Source organism: Erythrolamprus reginae, chromosome 12, assembly GCF_031021105.1.
Source record: "Erythrolamprus reginae isolate rEryReg1 chromosome 12, rEryReg1.hap1, whole genome shotgun sequence".
Taxonomy (NCBI): domain Eukaryota; kingdom Metazoa; phylum Chordata; class Lepidosauria; order Squamata; family Dipsadidae; genus Erythrolamprus; species Erythrolamprus reginae.
Window position 1 is genome coordinate 7,234,600 of NC_091961.1, and position 19,697 is coordinate 7,254,296.

General features: G+C 40.8%; 1 protein-coding gene across 3 annotated transcripts in view; it reads left to right on the top strand.

The window, feature by feature from the left end:
- SLC25A37 (solute carrier family 25 member 37) overlaps positions 1–19,398 on the top strand; it is a 54,323-nt gene extending 34,925 nt beyond the window's left edge. For 2 of the 3 annotated variants that reach the window (XM_070765260.1, XM_070765259.1), the window contains exons 3-5: positions 8,058–8,286; positions 13,428–13,484; positions 17,036–19,398. In XM_070765260.1, the coding sequence (XP_070621361.1) occupies positions 8,058–8,286; positions 13,428–13,484; positions 17,036–17,556 (807 nt within the window). In that variant the 3' untranslated portion in view covers positions 17,557–19,398. The other variant, XM_070765261.1, reaches the window with a different exon arrangement.
- The last annotated feature ends 299 nt before the right edge of the window (positions 19,399–19,697 follow it).

Genomic DNA, 19,697 nt, shown 5'->3' on the forward strand with positions numbered 1-19,697 from the left:
TCTTTTTTTTTTGTTTAACAATAAATGTGAATTCTTCTTCATTGAAAAAAAAAAGACCTCCCCTGAAAATAAGACATAGCACATCTTGGGGAGCAAAAATTAATATAAGACGCTGTCTTATTTTCGGGGAAACAGGGTAGCTTTGCCAGCACTGCTATAGTATCTAATACGTGCAGAGTTTTAAAAAGTTGGTGGAAGGGTTGTAGATAACTTTTTAAGCTTGGCTGCCGAACTTATCATCCCCGGACAGATGCAGGACAGATAATAACAACCACCCCTACCACAACAATCCGGTGTGTGTGTTATGTGAGATGATTGGGTTTTCCTGTCCCACCCTCGGTTTGAGGATTACTGGGGCTTGGGGCCTCCATTCTTTCGTCTCCTCGCTGTTTCCTCCAAGGCCAGTCATTATTTAACAGGGCCGCACAAGGCAGCTTCATTTCCAGGGGCGGCTTGTGTAGCAGGGATGAAAAGGAAAAGGAGATGGATCAGGGGCGTTTTTTGAAAACATTTGAGCACCACACCCCGTTTAGTCAGAAGGAGCTTTACGTGAAATAAGTTCTTGGTTTGTTTACACTATTAGGGACAATTACTGTGTCTTAAGAGAGATGTAAAGTTCAGCTAAGTTCAGGAACTCATCACACACACACACCCTTCCTTCCTTCCTTCCTTCCTTCCTTCCTTCCTTCCTTCCTTCCTTCCTCCCTCCATTCCTGAAAGAATAAACGGAGATTATTCCTCCCTCCCTCCCTCCCTGAAAGAATAAACGGAATTTATTCCTTCCGTCCTTCCTTCCTCCTTCCCTCCCTTCCTGAAAGAATAAACGGCGATTCTTCCTTCCTCCTTCCCTCCCTTCCTGAAAGAATAAAGGGAGATCCTTCCTTCCTTCCTCCCTCCCTGAAAGAATAAACGTAGTTTATTCCTTCCTTCCTTCCGTCCTTCCTCCTTCCCTCCCTTCCTGAAAGAATAAACGGAGATCCTTCCTTCTTCCCTCCCTCCCTCCCTGAAAGAATAAATGGAGTTTATTCCTTCCTTCCATCCTTCCTTCCTTCCTCCTTCCCTCCCTTCCTGAAAGAATAAACGGAGATCCTCCCTCCCTCCCTGAAAGAATAAACGGAGTTTATTCCTTCCTTCCTTCCTTCCTTCCTTCCTTCCTTCCTGAAGGGAGGGAGGGAGCAAGGGAGCGAGGAAGGAAGGAAGGAAGGAAGGAAGGAAGGAAGGAAGGAACAGAGATATACAATATTAGTTGGTTCTTGAAAAGCCACCATTTGGAAATTCTTAGATCGAGATTCTAGCTCAGGCACCACTTTGATCAGTTGGTTAGGCTGTGGAAGGAGAATAGAAGCCGTACTTGGATTATATATGAGACATTGTTTTGATGATTACAAACTTCTGTAGTTTAAACAGCTAGCAACTCCAGTTCCTGACACGAGTCTTTATTGAGCCATATCAAAGTGCTAAATCCCAGAAACAAATGATTACTAAGATTTGATAATTTTGATAATTGATAACTTAAAATGGAATTGGCTACAATACAATTTAAAAATGAAATTGGGATAAAATAAGATTTTATGAAGTTGGAATAAAAGAGAGTCTAAAATGAAATGGAATAAAATATAATAATTTCCGATATAGATAAAATATGATAAAATTATATTTCGAACTCCAGTTCCTTCTTTAGCTTTTCTATCCCATCTCTGTCGTCTAGTAATACCATAGGAACTTCATAGAATTGGAAAGTCAGGCTGGACATATGCATGTATTTTTCAGCTTGTTCCCAAATCATAAGGACTAGTAACTAAGGAAGTAAGGGGTTATTTTTAATGTGTCTATTGAAATATTTTCAGCGTTGCTCATCTTTCATTAAAATAAATTATATAGACAATGTATAAAAATCAGAACCTTGACGCGGTTCTTTAATTTGCTTTACACTAGTGGTTTGAAAAGTTACATGATCTTTCATTCAATTGCAGGTGTAGGTCTGTGTCTACACAAACCCACGAGCACAAGCTCTCTTTAATGGGATTTGCCAAAGCCAAGAATTTTGGCAGCTGGCAAATTGGTCTTTATTCGCTGTAATTCCTCCCCTGCATTTTCTGAGGATTTAGAACTGACAAAATGATTTTTTGGGATTAGATTTGCATGTTGTTCAGGCTTTTCAAATAGATGGTTACGTGGAAGTGGGATTTGCTAGACTTGGGTAACTGAGAAGCCTGGGATTTAAGCCTTGCTGTTTCTCTCAGCAAAGTATTATGAGATAACAGGAATATTTTTTCTCTCTTGAGAAGAAAGAACCTGAAATTTCCAAATGAGGATGTGTGCTTGAACGAGCGACTGCTTTGTTCACAGAGAAGCCGAAAAATTCCATCAGACTGTTTAGACTTGCAGAACTTCCCTTGAATTTTGCAAGTTCAGTAGCTCAAGCCTGCTAGGTAGTTAAACAGCTGACTTGTTTAATAATCAACAACCATCTAAGAAAGGGGAAAGATTAATAGGAAAGTGAACACAAGAACAAGGGGCCACAATCTGAGGTTAGTTGGGGGAAAGATCAGAAGGAACATGAGAAAATATTATTTGACTGAAAGAATAGTAGATGCTTGGAGCAAACTTCCAGCAGACGTGGTTGGTAAATCCACTCATGCCCTCATCACCTCGAGGTTCGATTACTGCAATGCTCTACATGGGGCTACCTTTGAAAAGTGTTCGGAAACTTCAGATCGTGCAGAACGCAGCCGTGAGAGCCATCGTGGGGCTTCCAAGATTCGCCCACGTTTCTTCAACACTCCGTGGCTTGCATTGGCTGCCGATCAGTTTCCGGTCACAATTCAAAGTGTTGGTCATGACCTTTAAAGCCCTACATGGCATTGGACCAGATTACCTCCGGAACCGCCTGCTACCGCACGAATCCCAGCGACTGATAAGGTCCCACAGAGTTGGCCTTCTCCGGGTCCCGTCGACTAAACAATATCGTTTGGCAGGCCCCAGGGGAAGAGCCTTCTCTGGCGGCCCCGGCCTGCTGGAACCAACTCCCCCTGGAGATTAGAATTGCCCCCACCCTCCCTGTCTTTCATAAACTACTCAAGACTCATTTATACCGCCAGGCATGGGGGAGTTGAGATATTCCTTCCCCCTAGGCCATTACAAGTTATGCAGGGTATGTTTGTGTGTATGTTTGGTTTTTATAAATAAGGGCTTTTTAAGCTGTTTTATTATTGGATTGTCACATGCTGTTTTTATCATTGTTGTTAGCCGCCCCGAATCTACGGAGAGGGGCGGCATACAAATCCAATAAATTATTATTATTATTATTATTATTATTATTATTATTAGTATTAGTATTATTATTATTAAACTGAATTTAAACATGCCTGGGATAAACATATATCCATCCTAAGATAAAATACAGACTAGATGGACCATGTGGTCTTTTTCTGCCGTCAATCTTCTATGTTTCTACGTTTTCATCAGCAATCAGAAACTTGGAATGAACTAAGAAGCTATATTTTTCTCCCAAAGGTGTTTTATTCCAAAAGGCAACTGGACTTTATTGTATATTTTTTTCCTTGAAAACATTTTCCTTTTCATTCAAGCTTTTTTGGCTTCTACTGAACCAAGAAAATCCAAATACCACCAGAAAACCTAGATAAAATATATAGATGTCCAGAAATGGATGGCGATGGAGATTAAAGTCTCCGGAGAGGGGTGGCATACAAATCCAATCAAGAAAGAAAGAAAGAAAGAAAGAAAGAAAGAAAGAAAGAAAGAAAGAAAGAAAGGAAGGATTACACAACTCAAAGTATTATGATACTTGGCAAAGATGGCCTAATTGGATGGAAAACAAATTTTAAAACTGTGATACAATGTGAAAGAACATATGAAAATAAGAATTATGTACATATGAATAATATACATAAATAATGTAAATATAAATAACAATTCTTTATTATTTTATTATTATTTATTACATTTATATGCCGCCCCTCTCCGAAGACGTGGGGCGGCACACAATATATTAAAACTATACATCAAGATAATAGTTAAAATTAAGAATTGAGAATTACGTTTAAAAAAGAAACTAAAAAGCCTATTAACATGCATAGCAGATTATAGAATTGATACAATATAAGAGATTGGTATTGATCTGTGTAAAATTATTGGGATGCTTTTAAAAATGAAAAATTGAATAAATAAAGCTTTAAAAACAAACAAACAAGAAAATCCAGCTGCCTTTTGAAAAAAGAAAGCCTTATGACTTGGATGATTAAGAATCTCCATAGATATCTCTTTCTTTCTTATATTGTTATTTAAGAACCATGATGCCCAGGAAAATGGGATGATGTTTGGGCTATAGCTGTCAATGACTATTTCAGCTTCAACCACAACAACACAAGAGCACGCAACAGATTCAAACTTAATATTAACCACGCCAAACTTGACTGTAAAAAATATGACTTCAGCAACCGAGTTGTCGAAGCGTGGAACTCATTACCTGACTCAGTAGTGTCAACCCCTAACCCCCAACATTTTCCCCTTAGACTATCCATGATTGACCTCTCCAGGTTCCTTAGAGGTCAGTAAGGGGCATGCATAAGTGCACCAGTGTGCCTTCCGTCCCCTGTCCAATTGTCTCTCCTTATCTCATTTATCTTTTCTTCCTTTCAGATATATTCACCTTTATATCTTTTCTTCTATTCTTTTCTTTACTTATATTATTACATATCTTTCTCTTCAATGTGTATTATGTATTGGACTAAATAAATAAATAATAAATAAATAAATAAATAATAAGTAAGTAAGTAAGTAAGTAAGTAAGTAAGTAAGTAAGTAAGTAAGTAAGTAAATAAATAAATAAATAAAGCATATACCCAAGAATTAGGTTGGATCTTCTGCTAATGCTTGCAGAGTAGAAAACGTTCAGAGTTATACATTTTCAGATGTTTTAACAAGCAGAGAAGTGGCATTTTTTAAAACAGAATTACAGTCACCCTGCATTAGTCAGGTCGATATTACACTGTTTGGACATGTCCAGTCAGACATCTGGCGTTTTGCAGGCATTCAACTTGGATTTTAAATCATGCCATTCGTTAGTCCTGTGTCATCCTGCGCTGGGATATTTTTCAATCAACAAGAGGTGGAGAAAAGACTGCTTTAAATCTGGTAGACCAGTCAGTGCTTGATGCAGGAAGTATAGGGCTACAGCATCTGTCGTGGATGATGTTCCGGGCTTTGCTTGGGGGAGGAGAACCTACCGTATTTGGGAGTATAAGACGCACCTAGATTTTAGAGGTGGACAACAAGGAAAAAAATATTCTGAACCAAATGGTGTAGTAATATATTATTTAATAAAATACCAGTTGCAGCAGAATACTTTTTACAACCATGTACACTTTTTACAAACTTTAAACTTGACAGCTGGCTGGGGAATTCTGGCAGTTGAAGTCCAGATATCTTCAAGTTGCCAAGGTTGAGAAACAAGGCATTAGAGGGACTATCACTTCTGGACACTATATATCGGCTTAAGATGGGTATCCATTGCTGAAATCTGGGCCCAATCTAGACACATATTGACTAGAAAGGGCTTGCAACAATTTTTTTATTTTTTTATTTATTCATTCATTCATTTGTTTATTTATTTATTTATTTTGTCCAATACACAATGAGGGTTTTAGTGGGTATATATCTATATACACATAGTAAAATACATGATGAAGGTTATAGAGGAGATACTCATAGTAAAATATATCTAAGAAAGAATAGAAGAGAAGATATAGTAATAGAACTTATCAATGAAAGAATAGAAGAAGAGATATAGGAATAGAAGAAAGGAATAGGAAATATAGGAGAGCAATAGGACAGGGGACGGAAGGCACTCTAGTGCACTTGTACTCGCCCCTTACTGACCTCTTAGGAATCTGGATAGGTCAACCGTAGATAATCTAAGGGTAAAGTGTTGGGGGTTTGGGGATGACACTATGGAGTCCGGTAATGAGTTCCACGCTTCGACAACTCGGTTACTGAAGTCATATTTTTTACAGTCAAGTTTGGAGCGGTTAATATTAAGTTTAAATCTTTGCTGGAGATGGCGCTGCTATCCTGGGCAGGCTTACAGCGCCCTCTCCTGGCATGTTCCAAAATCATGTTCTTACATTTTATTTTATTTCTTTATTTGTTTTGTCGCATATGCATTGGAGATATTCAAAGATATAATATTTATATACATGGTATTAGTAAAAGAGAAACATTAGGACAGGGTATGGAAGGCACGCTGGAGCACTTATGCACGCCCCTTACTGACCTCTTAGGAATCGGGAGAGGTCAACAGTGGATAGTCTAAGACTAAGAGTAATGTTTTGGGGTTAGGTGATGATACTACAGAGTCTGGCAGTGAGTTCCACGCATCAACTACTCGGTTACTAAAGTCGTATTTCCTGCAGTCGGGTTTAGAGCAGTTTACTTTAAGTTTGTATCTGTGGCGTGCTCGTGTGTTGTTGTGGTTGAAGCTGAAGTCGTTTTACTACTTAAAATTACTACTTTTACAGGCATTTCCTACCCACCCCCATTGCATTGTGGGAACTAATCATTTTTCCTATCTTCTAATCTAACTAAAAGAAACAGGTTAGGGACTGCCCAGACAACATGTTCAGATAGATATGGAACTTTTTATGTTTATTAAAAATGTATCAATAAAACATATTTTTTTAAAAGTTATTATTATTATTATTATTATTATTATTATTATTATTATTATTATTATTTATTAGATTTGTATGCCGCCCCTCTCCACAGACTCGGGGCGGCTCACAGCAATAATAAAAACAAGGTACAATGACAAATCTAATTTATTTAAAAAATATCTAAACCCCCTTATTTAAAAACGAAACATATACACAAACATACCATACATAAATTATATAGGCCTGGGGAAGATGTCTCAATTCCCCCATGACTGATGGCAAAGGTGAGTTTTTAAGAAGTTTACGAAAGGCAATCTCTGGGGGCAGCTGGTTCCAGAGGGTTGGGGCTGCCACAGAGAAGGCTCTTCCCCTGGGTTCGCCAGATGACATTGTTTAATCGACGGGACCCGGAGAAGGCCAACTCTGTGGGACCTAACTGGTTGCTGGGATTTGTGCGGTAGAAGGCAGTTGCGGAGATATTCTGGTCCGATGCCATGAAGGGCTTTATAGGTCATAACCAACAGTCAAGAAGTATTTGAAGCAGTGGTTCTCAACCTGGGAATCGGGATCTCTTTGGGTGGGTCGAACAACCATTTCACAGGTGTCGCCTAAGACCTCGAGAAAGGCAAAATTCCCATGGTGTTAGGAACTAAATTCTGGCGCCTTGGAACATATTTTTACAATCCGACCAATCAGACGTTTACAGTGGGGGTGTCCCTCTGACCTTCCTGCCAATCAGCTTAAAGCTCTGTCGGGAGAATTGGCGCTAGACTTATGATTGGGGGTCACCACAACATCATTATTATTATTATTATTATTATTATTATTATTATTATTATTAATTGGATTTGTATGCCGCCCCTCACCGCAGGCTCGGGGCAGCTAACAACAATGATAAAAAACAACATGTAAAAATCCAATTTAATAAAACAACTAAAAACCCTTATTATAAAACCAAACATACACACAAACATACCATGCATAACTTGTAATGGCCTAGGGGGAAGGAATATCCTAACTCCCCCATGCCTGGTGACAAAGGTGGGTCTTGAGTAATTTGCAAAAGACAAGGAGGGTGGGGGCCGTTCTAATCTCTGTGGGGAGTTGATTCCAGAGGGCCGGGGCCGCCACAGAGAAGGCTCTTCCCCTGGAGCCCACCAAACGACATTGTTTGGTTGACGGGACCCGGAGAAGGCCAACTCTGTGGGACCTTATCGGCCGCTGGGATTTGTGCGGTAGAAGGCATGTATTGGGGAACTGTATTAAGGGGTCGTGTCATTACAAAGGTTGAGAACCACTGCTTCCTCCTCAAAGTCGTGTCTCCCAGCCCAGAGTGTCTTCTTCTCCTGTACCTCATCCATCTTCTTTTTTATCTTCTCGTAGACTCGGATGCAGAGTTTGCAACCTGACCCCAAAGCTCAATACCGGAGCGTCTTCGAGGCCTTGAGGAAGATTGTCCGCACGGAAGGACTCTGGAGGCCGCTGAGAGGCATTAACGTCACCGTCTTGGGGGCCGGCCCGGCCCACGCCTTGTATTTTGCCTGCTACGAAAAAATGAAACGCACTTTAAGTGACATTATTCAACACGGAGGCAACAGCCACCTGGCCAACGGTATATTGACATAACCCAATGGGTGCCGTCTTGGCGCTTTGACTTGACTTGCGTCCTTTTTCATGTGGTCTGACATCTTCAGCATGCAATTTCTGCTTCTGGAGAGAGACAAAACACAAGACGCTTGGAAGACTCCGTCTTTGGCAACCTAGGCGCTCTTGCAACCTTCAACCTCTTGTCTATTTCCTACAGGCACCTGCTCAGTTTTAGAGGCACGAATGTATGAAGAATACCGAAGATACGTAGTGCTCCAGTTCCTCTAAAAGTTAGATGTCAAAGTGTTTTGATCATAAATACCTCTGATTGGGCTCTGGGAAGGAGTGGTCGGAAATAGCTTGTCGGTCTAACACGGGCAAATTTCTAGGAAAATTTTGGTTCTTAGATTTTGGGGTTCGCTTCTCTCCGGAGATCTGTTTTATCGCTGCTAAATCTTACCAAATTTGGCCGTGCTATAATGAATATAAAATTACAAGCTGGCTGGATCGCTCCAATCTCTACCTCTGGTGCGACATTTTTACTTCCCATTATAATCGACCAGCTGTCTTTAAAAATTTACCAGTCTTTCTCTCCAGAATATGACACCCAAAAGGCATTCCGATTCTTTAATTGGAATTTCTGCTTTTAGGATCTACGTTGATGCTTCTTAATTTGCTTCATGGCAAATTATGTGCTAGAATAAATTCTGTGGTCTCTTAATGGGCAGTTCGCAAATATGCATCTAATTGCGTTTCTATTATCCTCCAATTAACACAAATAGCTTTTCACTTGATTTTTGTTCGTTTTATTTAGATCATTTTGGCACTGAATCAATAGCAGGTTTCATTTACCTTCGCTACTGGTTCAGAATTGCGAACATGTACGTGGGGAACTTCTGCACATGCACAGAACCTTCTGCGCATGTGCAGATTATCTGTGGTTATATCCGAGCCTCCCACCGCTGCCACTACCAGTTCGCCTGTACCAGGACGAACTGGTAGCAACCCACCACTGCACTGAATGAAAGAATCCGTAGGTTGCTAATATTTAAACGTATGCCTCCCAATTCCTGTTTGCTTGGAAGACACTGAAATCGAAAATGGTGCATTTCTCTGAATATACAAAAAAATAGAGATTAAATGTGCAGTTAATTGAGCCATAGCAGCACAGGGATTAGAATGCAGTATTGTAAGCGAACTTTGCCCAAAGACGGGAGTTCGATTCTGACCGGATCAAGGTTGACTTAACCTTCCATACTTCTGTGGTTGGTAAAATGAAGACCCAGATTATTTTTTTTGGGGGGGGCATATGCCAATCGTATTTCTGCTACCATGTCGGATGCCTTACTTCTTGGTCCCACTAGATCAGGGGTAGGCAAATTTGGTTCTATGACATGTGGACTTCAAAGATTTTTAAATTTTAGCCTTCCTATATAGTGCAGAATTTGGGTTTACACAAGATTAATAATTTGTAGTTCAGTACAATTTTAATGAAGGCTGCTGAGTGCTGTTCTCATGTTTGGTTTGATTTTAAGATGCACAAGGGGAATTATGGTCTGTAATATGGTAAATGATTTAGTTTTACTAGATAAATGGTCAAAGCAATGGAAACTGCAGTTTAATGTTTCCAAATGTAAAATAATGCACTTGGGGAAAAGGAATCCTCAATCTGAGTATTGCATTGGCAGTTCTGTGTTAGCAAAAACGTCAGAAGAGAAGGATTTAGGGGTAGTGATTTCTGACAGTCTCAAAATGGGTGAGCAGTGTGGTTGGGCGGTAGGAAAAGCAAGTAGGATGCTTGGCTGCATAGCTAGAGGTATAACAAGCAGGAAGAGGGAGATTGTGATCCCCTTATATAGAGCGCTGGTGAGACCACATTTGGAGTACTGTGTTCAGTTCTGGAGACCTCACCTACAAAAAGATATTGACAAAATTGAACGGGTCCAAAGACAGGCTACAAGAATGGTGGAAGGTCTTAAGCATAAAACGTATCAGGAAAGACTTAATGAACTCAATCTGTATAGTCTGGAGGACAGAAGGAAAAGGGGGGACATGATCGAAACATTTAAATATGTTAAAGGGTTAAATAGGGTTCAGGAGGGAAGTGTTTTTAATAGGAAAGTGAACACAAGAACAAGGGGACACAATCTGAAGTTAGTTGGGGGATATTATTTTACTGAAAGAGTAGTAGATCCTTGGAACAAACTTCCAGCAGACGTGGTTGGTAAATCCACAGTAACTGAATTTAAACATGCCTGGGATAAACATATATCCATTGTAAGATAAAATACAGGAAATAGTATAAGGGCAGACTAGCTGGACCATGAGGTCTTTTTCTGCCATCAGTCTTCTATGTTTCTATGTATTTTACATGGATACTTGACATTTTATTTCAATCATCATTATGGTTTTTTTCCCCATATAGAGCAGGGGTCCCCAAACTTGGCAACTTTCAGACTTCGACTCCCAGTATTCTCCAGCCAGCTATGCTGAACAAAGGAGAAATTTCCTGACATTAGAACAGTTCATCAGTGGAACAGCTTGCCTCCAGAAGTTGTGAATGCTCCAACATTGGAAGTGTTAAAGAAGATGTTGGATAACCATTTGCCTGAAGTAGTGTAGGGTTTCCTGCCTAAGCAGGGGGTTGGACTAGAAGACCTCCAAGGTCCCTTCCAACTCTGTTATTCTATTCTATTCTATTCATAATACTAATAGTCATAGTAATAACGGGTCTACGGAGAGGGGCGGCATACAAATCTAATAAATAATAATAATAACAACAATAATAATAACCCGTATCAACCATTAGCACCAGTATTTGTGACATTTTTTAAAATGTTCAGTTAATGGAGTTTCATGCTTAGTGAATAAAATAGACAGATAGATAAATAAATAGATAATTCATAGTCAGCATGGGAGTTGAAGTCTTTAAATCCTACAGTTGACAAGATTGGACATCCTTGATCTACAGTAATAGCTTTTGCTGTCATTATTAAGGCAATTGTGAATGTTCTCTGCAGCCACAAAGGGAATCTTTTGTCATATGTTATAACTGATAATTGAGTTCAAATGACTGTATTTCTGGTTTTATATATAGAGCAAAGAGGGTTTTTTAGTTAACTTGTGCCTTTTGAGTAACTTGCTGAATACTTCTTGAGTTGGTGAGGTTAAATAATCCCTGCTAACATCTTCTATCACACTGAAAGTTGTAATTTAATGGTAATTTTTGAAGGAGTTCTGATTGGCTGCCAGCAATAACAGAGCCTCAGGTTGTATATTTCTATTATCTGTAAATCTAGGCAACATATCCTTTAAAAAAAAAAATGAGAAAGAAAACCTTTTATTCTTCCCAGCCATGCTGTTGGTAAGTTCATGGATAGATTTAGGTTTAGGTTTATTGGATTTATATGCCGCCCCTCTCCGCAAACTCGGGGCGGCATATAATGATAGATTTTAGATATTTTTAAAACTTGTCATTGTGAAGGTTTTCATTTGGTACCTTCAGATATTTTAAAAGAAATTGTTTCACAGCTGTTAAACGCAATTACTTATACAGTGTTCCCTCGATTTTCGCGGGGGATGCGTTCTGAGACCGCCTGCGAAAGTCGAATTTCCGCGAAGTAGAGATGCAGAAATAAATACACCATTTTTGGCTATGGACAGTATCACAAGCCTTCCCTTAACACTTTAAACCCCTAAATTACAATTTCCCATTCCCTTAACAACCTTTTACTCACCATTATTACTGGTACTTACCATTGAATAAGACACTTAGTAATCCTGATATTTATAAACATAATTATTTATCAACAATAATGATTTATTTGCAAAAAATATTAGTTTGCCGATGATGTATGATGTCATCGGGCGGAAAAAAACCGTGGTATAGAAAAAAAAAGCGAAGTATTTTTTAATTAATATTTTTTGAAAAACCGTGGTATAGGCTATTCGCAAAGTTCAAACCCACGAAAATCCAGGGAACACTTTATTCCTTTTGTATGTGACTATTAAGTATATTAATAGTTCTGGGTCCTATTCTTTTTAATGTGTTTGTGAGGGGAAGGTCTGGTGGGGAAGGTTTGCCTATTTGCCGATGACTCTAAAGTGTGCAATAGGGTTGATATTCCTGGAGGGGTCTGTAATATGGTAAATGATTTAGCTTTACTAGATAAATGGTCAAAGCAATGGAAACTGCAGTTTAATGTTTCCAAATGTAAAATAATGCACTTGGGGAAAAGGAATCCTCAATCTGAGTATTGCATTGGCAGTTCTGTGTTAGCAAACACTTCAGAAGAGAAGGATTTAGGGGTAGTGATTTCTGACAGTCTCAAAATGGGTGAGCAGTGTGGTCGGGCGGTAGGAAAAGCAAGTAGGATGCTTGGCTGCATAGCTAGAGGTATAACAAGCAGGAAAAGGGAGATTGTGATCCCCTTATATAGAGCGCTGGTGAGACTACATTTGGAATACTGGGTTCAGTTCTGGAGACCTCACCTACAAAAAGATATTGACAAAATTGAACGGGTCCAAAGACGGGCTACAAGAATGGTGGAAGGTCTTAAGCATAAAACGTATCAGGAAAGACTTAATGAACTCCATCTGTATAGTCTGGAGGACAGAAGGAAAAGGGGGGACATGATCGAAACATTTAAATATGTTAAAGGGTTAAATAGGGTTCAGGAGGGAAGTGTTTTTAATAGGAAAGTGAACACAAGAACAAGGGGACACAATTTGAAGTTAGTTGAGGGAAAGATCAAAGGCAACATGAGAAAATATTATTTTACTGAAAGAGTAGTAGATCCTTGGAACAAACTTCCAGCAGACGTGGTTGGTAAATCCACGGGAACTGAATTGAAACGTGCCTGGGATAAAAATAGATCCATCCTAAGATAAAATACAGGAAATAGTATAAGGGCAGACTAGATGGACCATGAGGTCTTTTTCTGCCGTCAGTCTTCTATGTTTATATACAATACACCTGTGATACTGAATGTTCTTTTTCAAATGATCTGCTGTATATTAGGTTGGTTTCTAACGTCTATAATGAGCCTGGAGGCTGATGTGTTGATTGCTAATTCTTAAGGGTACAATGTTTTGTGCACAGAACCAGGGTTGGCTTGTCAAAACTTCCTTTGTGAAAGGGGTCTGTCTTCATTTCTTCTTTTGCAGGCATGGCTGGCAGTATGGCTACCCTTCTTCACGATGGCGTCATGAACCCAGCTGAAGGTAATCCAGTTTGGGGCAAGTGGCCCAGCGAGGCCGAGAGAAGGGAAGGACAATTCAAAAATGACCTGAGATAGGCATTATATTGCACGTCAGGGTTCCATATGGGATATCAGAAGATTAGATTAGATTAGATTTATTGGATTTATATGCCGCCCCATTCCGCAGACTCGGGGCGGCTCACAACAATGGCAAAACAGTACATAGAGACAAATCCAATACCCACCAATCCAATTACAATTTTAGGCTAAAAAATCATAAAAAACAACCCCAATATATGTAAAAACCAAGCACACAATCAATCAAACACCAGAACAACATGGGTAAGGGGGAGATGTTTCAGTTCCCCCATGCCTGACGGCAGAGGTGGATTTTAAGGAGTTTACGAAAGGCAAGTAGGGTGGGGGCAATCCTAATCTCAGGGGGGAGCTGGTTCCAGAGGGTTGGAGCCACCACAGAGAAGGCTCTTCCCCTGGGTCCCGCCAGACGACATTGTTTAGTCGACGGCACCCGAAGAAGGCCAACTCTGTGGGACCTAACCAGTTGCTGGGATTCGTGCGGCAGAAGGCGGTCCCAAAGGTATCCTGGTCCGGTGCCATGAAGGGCTTTATAGGTCATAACCAACACTTTGAATTGTGACCGGAAACTGATCGGCAACCAATGCAGACTGCGGAGTGTTGGTGTAACATGGGCATATTTGGGAAAGCCCATGATTGCTCTCGCAGCTGCATTCTGCATGATCTGAAGTTTCCGAACACTTTTCAAAGGTAGCCTCATGTAGAGAGCATTACAGTAGTCGAGCCTTGAGGTGATGAGGGCATGAGTGACTGTGAGCAATGACTCTCGGTCCAAATAGGGCCGCAACTGGCGCACCAGATTCTAAGAGAGATACATGGAATGCATTTCAACATCACAGGGCAGTGATGGTGAACCTATGGCACACGTGGCCACAGGTGGCACATGGAACCACATCTGGCCAGCTGATTTTCGGCCTTTTCGGCCGTTTTTGCTCTCCCCAGGCTTTGGGGATTATCAAAAAACGGCCCAACGGGCCAATCGGAAGTTCGGAAACAAAACGGAAGTGGAGCTGCCCTACTACTTACTTTCAGATAGTTGCAACCAGGCCTTGCACACCTCGGCCCATTTCTTCTTCAGAGCAATGGAATCTTATTCTCGTAGCAATAAGAGCAAGAGTGCAGCCATGTTGTATGACATATTACATTATAGAATAGAATGGAATAGAATTTTATTGGCCAAGTGTGATTGGACACACAAGGAATTTGTCTTGGTGCATATGCTCTCAGCGTACATAAAATAAAATATACATTTGTCAAGAATCATGTGGTACGACACTTAATGGTTGTCATAGGGGTCAAATAAGCAATGAAGAAGCAATATTAATAAAAATCTTAAGATATAAGCAACAAGTTACAGTCATACAGTCAACATGGGAGGAAATGGGTGATAGGAATGATGAGAAAAACTAGTAGAATAGAAGTGCAGATTTAGTAGAAAGTCTGACAGTGTTGAGGGAATTATTTGTTTAGTAGAGTTATGGCGTTCGGGAAAAAACTGTTCTTGTATCCAGTTGTCTTGGTGTGTAGTGCTCTGTAGCGACGTTTTGAGGGTAGGAGTTGAAACAGTTTGTGTCCAGGATGTGAGGGGTCAGTAAATATTTTCCCCGCCCTCTTTTTGACTCGTGCAGTATACAGGCCCTCAATGGGAGGCAGGTTGGCAGCAACTGTTTTTTCTGCAGTTCTGATTCTCCTCTGAAGTCTGTGTCGGTCCTGTTGGGTTGCAGCACCAAACCAGACAGTTATAGAGGTGCAGATGACAGACTCAATGATTCCTCTGTAGAACTGTATCCGCAGCTCCTTGGGCAGTTTGAGCAAGGCATAATTTTGCATGTCAGCGCTCTGCTTCTCTGTTCCCAGAGAAAAAGGAAATAAAACATTTAATGCTGACATATACAGGAGCAGAAGTACAGGAAGAAGTAGTGTGAGACTAGGATTACACTGACATGAGGTCTAGATCACTCTGGAGCTCTGTTATCGGCTGCCGAGGACTTCAGGAAAACCTTCCCGGATGCAGAAGAAATGGGCTGAAGTGTCAGAGGTCTGGCAGATTAGATTAGATTTATTGGATTTATATGCTAAATCTGCTAAATCACCCAAAGTCGCCACTGCAACGTTTCTGCCTTGCTCCCAGGTGGCCCTTCCTATACAGTGATCCCTCGTTTTTTGCGGGGGATCTCTTCCAAGACCATCCGTGAAAAACGAATTTCCGTGAAGTAGAGGAAAGATACAGTGTTCCCTCGCTTTTCCCGGGGGATGCGTTCCGAGACCGCCCACGAAAGTCGAATTTCCGCGAAGTAGAGATGCGGAAGTAAATACACTATTTTTGGCTATGAACAGTATCACAAGCCTTCCCTTAACACTTTAAACCCCTAAATTACAATTTCCCATTCCCTTAACAACCATTTAGATTATTACTCACCATGTTTATTTAGTAAAGTTTATTAAAAAAATATTTATTAAAGGCAGATGAAAGTTTGGTGATGACATATGACGTCATCGGGTGGGAAAAAACGTGGTATAGGGAAAAAACCCGCAAAGTATTTTTTAATTAATATTTTTGAAAAACCGTGGTATAGACTTTCCGCGAAGTTCGAACCCGCGAAAATTGAGGGAACGCTGTACAGCGTTCCCTCGATTTTCACGGGTTCGAACTTCGCAAATAGCCTATAACACGGTTTTTCAAAAAATATTAATTAAAAAATACTTCACGGGTTTTTTCCTACACCACGGTTTTCCCCACCCAATGACGTCATATGTCATTGCCAAACTAATAATTTTTGCAAATAAATAACAAAAAAAATAATTATTGTTAATAAATAATTATGTTTATAAATATCAGGATCACTAAGTGTCTTATTCAATGGTGAATACCAGTAATAACGGTGAGTAAATGGTTGTTAAGGGAATGGGAAATGGTAATTTAGGGGTTTAAAATGTTAAGGGAAGGCTTGTGATACTGTCCATAGCCAAAAATGGTGTATTTACTTCCGCATCTCTACTTCGCGGAAATTCGACTTTCGCGGGCGGTCTCAGAACGCATCCCCCGTGGAAATTGAGGGAACACTGTATATATGTTTAATGTATTTTAACGCATATTTGGACTTTTAAAACCCACCCTTTGCATTAAACAGTCATTCTCTAATGTTTCTCAGCTGGAACTACATGTGATATCCTACCAGTTTCTTTAGTAGAGTACAGTAATACTGTAGAAGAAATTTATGACTTTTTAATGGATTTAAAATTTTCAATGGATTTAAGCCCCCTTTGAAAACCCGTGAAGTAGCGAATCCGCCAAAGATGAACCTCGAAGTAGTGAGGGATTACTGTAAATGGGGATCTTCCATTCATATGTGTGACCTTGATCTAACTTGCATTTCTTTTGTCGTTGTTGTTGTTTGTCGTCTCTATGTTGTTCCTTCGCTCCGCTTTCCTTTCTTACCCGCGGACGTGCGCAACGGTCTGATCTCCGGCCGCCAGTGGTGAAGCAGCGCATGCAGATGTACAATTCCCCGCACAAGACAGTCACGGAATGTATCCGGGCCGTGCATCGGACTGAAGGCTTGGGTGCCTTTTACCGCAGCTACACCACCCAGCTCACCATGAACATCCCTTTTCAAGCCATCCACTTCATCACCTACGAGTTCATGCAGGAACAGATCAACCCCCGGCGGCAGTACAACCCTCGCTCGCACATCATCTCGGGGGCTGTGGCGGGAGCGGTGGCGGCCGCCGCCACCACCCCCTTAGACGTTTGCAAGACCTTGCTCAACACGCAGGAGAACCTGGCGTTGAGTTCCGTCAACATCAGCGGCCACCTCTCCGGCATGGCCAACGCCTTTAGAACAGTCTATCAACTGGGAGGGGTCCCGGGGTATTTTAAGGGGGTCCAAGCACGCGTCATCTACCAGATGCCTTCGACCGCCATCGCCTGGTCCGTCTACGAATTTTTCAAGTACGTCCTTACCAAACGCCAGTTGAAGAAAGGAGCTCCTTGTTGACGGATCCGCCCGGAGTGATTGCAAGACAAAAATCTCTGTTGGGCTTCTCCATCTCTCTCTCTCTCTCTGTGTAAACTTCACCAGGTTCTTTATGGCCATTTGTAAAAGATAGCTGGTGGATCCCCGACTGGATTGTGTGTGCGTGTGTGTGTGTTTGTGTGTGCGTGCAACAATGGGTATGCTTTGGAGAAGAGGGGGCGCGCTCTTCCCCCTTGCTTTTGCTAAATCAAAATGTTTATTCTTTTAGACCTGTATTTATAGTTTTCTAAGGTGTGGATAAGTGTGATGAGATTTGTACAAGTTTGTACTTATTTTTTCACTGGATCGCTTGGGTGAAGGGGCCTAACCTGGGGAGGGTTGTGTAGTGTGGGGCTGGGGGTTGGGGAAGACAAATGCTTCTACTTTGGGCAGTTTTTCGGAAAAGGCAATGCCTTTAAACCGAACAGAGACATTAACACAGTGTTTCTCAACCTGGGCCATTTGAAGATGTGTGGACTTCAACTCCCAGAGTTCCCCAGCCAGTGTTGCTGGCTGGGGAATTGTGGGAGTTGAAGTCCACACATTTTCAAACGGCCCAGGTTGAGAAACACTGCATTAATGCAATGGATAAAATAGATGGATAATGTTTATCCTTTATTTTTCTATTATTATTAATTTTTGTAAGGGGCAAAAAAACAAAACAATTGTGCCAGGGTGACTGCTTTGTGAATTTTAAAGGGCTTTACTGGGTTTTTGTTGTTGTTGTTGTTGTTGTTCCATTGTTAAGAAGACCATTTTCCTCCTAAACTAGAATACCGCCAAGCACATCTGGTCTGATATTATACTGGCAGTTAAATATATATATTTTTTCTCTTTTCCTTTCAATGAACTTGAAGGGATTCTTCAGACCAGGGTGGGAGGTTGGGTGTCTGTTGGGCAGATGGGGTGAGATGGGGAGGTGGCAATGTCAGAAATAATCAGAATATGTCTCTTACGATCAAAGAACAGTCTCTTCGTGTAGGTGGGATGCTGAAAGACACACAAAAAAAGGGCTCGGTTTTGTTTGCGTGGTAACAGCTATGGATATCACCTGGACTTTTGTCACTGTTACACACATACACACACACCAAAACACTCTCCCAGTGCTTTTGTTTCAGACTCTGGAAATCCCAAAGGTTTATGTTATATTTTTCCCCTCCTTAAGCAGATCTGTACTGGGCTTCTTCTGATAATAGCCATTCAAAAGCCCTTACGTTGGTCATGCGTTAGCCTCCAAAGATACTCCAGTGCAGTGTGTGGACTTTAACTCCCAGAATTCCCCAGCCAGCTAAGCGTTGCTGGCTGGGGAATTCTGGGAGTTGAAGTCCACACATCTTCAAACTGCCAAGGTTGAGAAACACTGCTCCAGTGACTTCCATCTCAAGTTTTGGATGGTCATTGCGGTCTTTTTAATTTATCCCTGCTTCTCGCCAAAAATGCTCTGCTTCCCTTCGTCCTCCCTTCTCTCTCTGCCTCTAAGCCAGACGTACTATGATACCCAGGTATAATTGCACTCATACGTAAATAGACACTCAAGAAACGTGTTCAGGAACATGGGCATCAGGTTTACATTTCTGTAGTAAAGCTTGCCTCGAATTGCTTCTCCAAATAAAAGGAAGAATAATACTGACGGCCATTCACTGGTGTTCCATTTTGGCATTGGAAACCCTCAGTGAAGGAAAGGTTTGAAGTCCAACTTACCTCCAAAGTCAACAGAAAAAGAGAAATGAGGGTGGGGTGTTGCATTGGTGAGCATCCTTTGAACTTGTTCGATTAAATAGAATGGAATAGAATAGAATAAAATTCTTCATTGGCCAAGTGTGATTCGACACACAAGGAATTTGTCTTTTTTGGGGGGGTTATTTTTTTAAAAAAATTTCTTCTCCAATCACGTTTACAGAAAAAAAGATAGCATTAATTTCAAATTAATTTACAATACAGTGTTCCCTCGATTTCCGCTGGGGATGCGTTCCGAGACCGCCCGCGAAAGTCGAATTTCCGCGAAGTAGAGATGCGGAAGTAAATACACCATTTTTGGCTATGGACACTATAACAAGCCATCCCTTAACACTTTAAACCCTTAAATTACCATTTCCCATTCCCTTAACAACCATTTACTCACC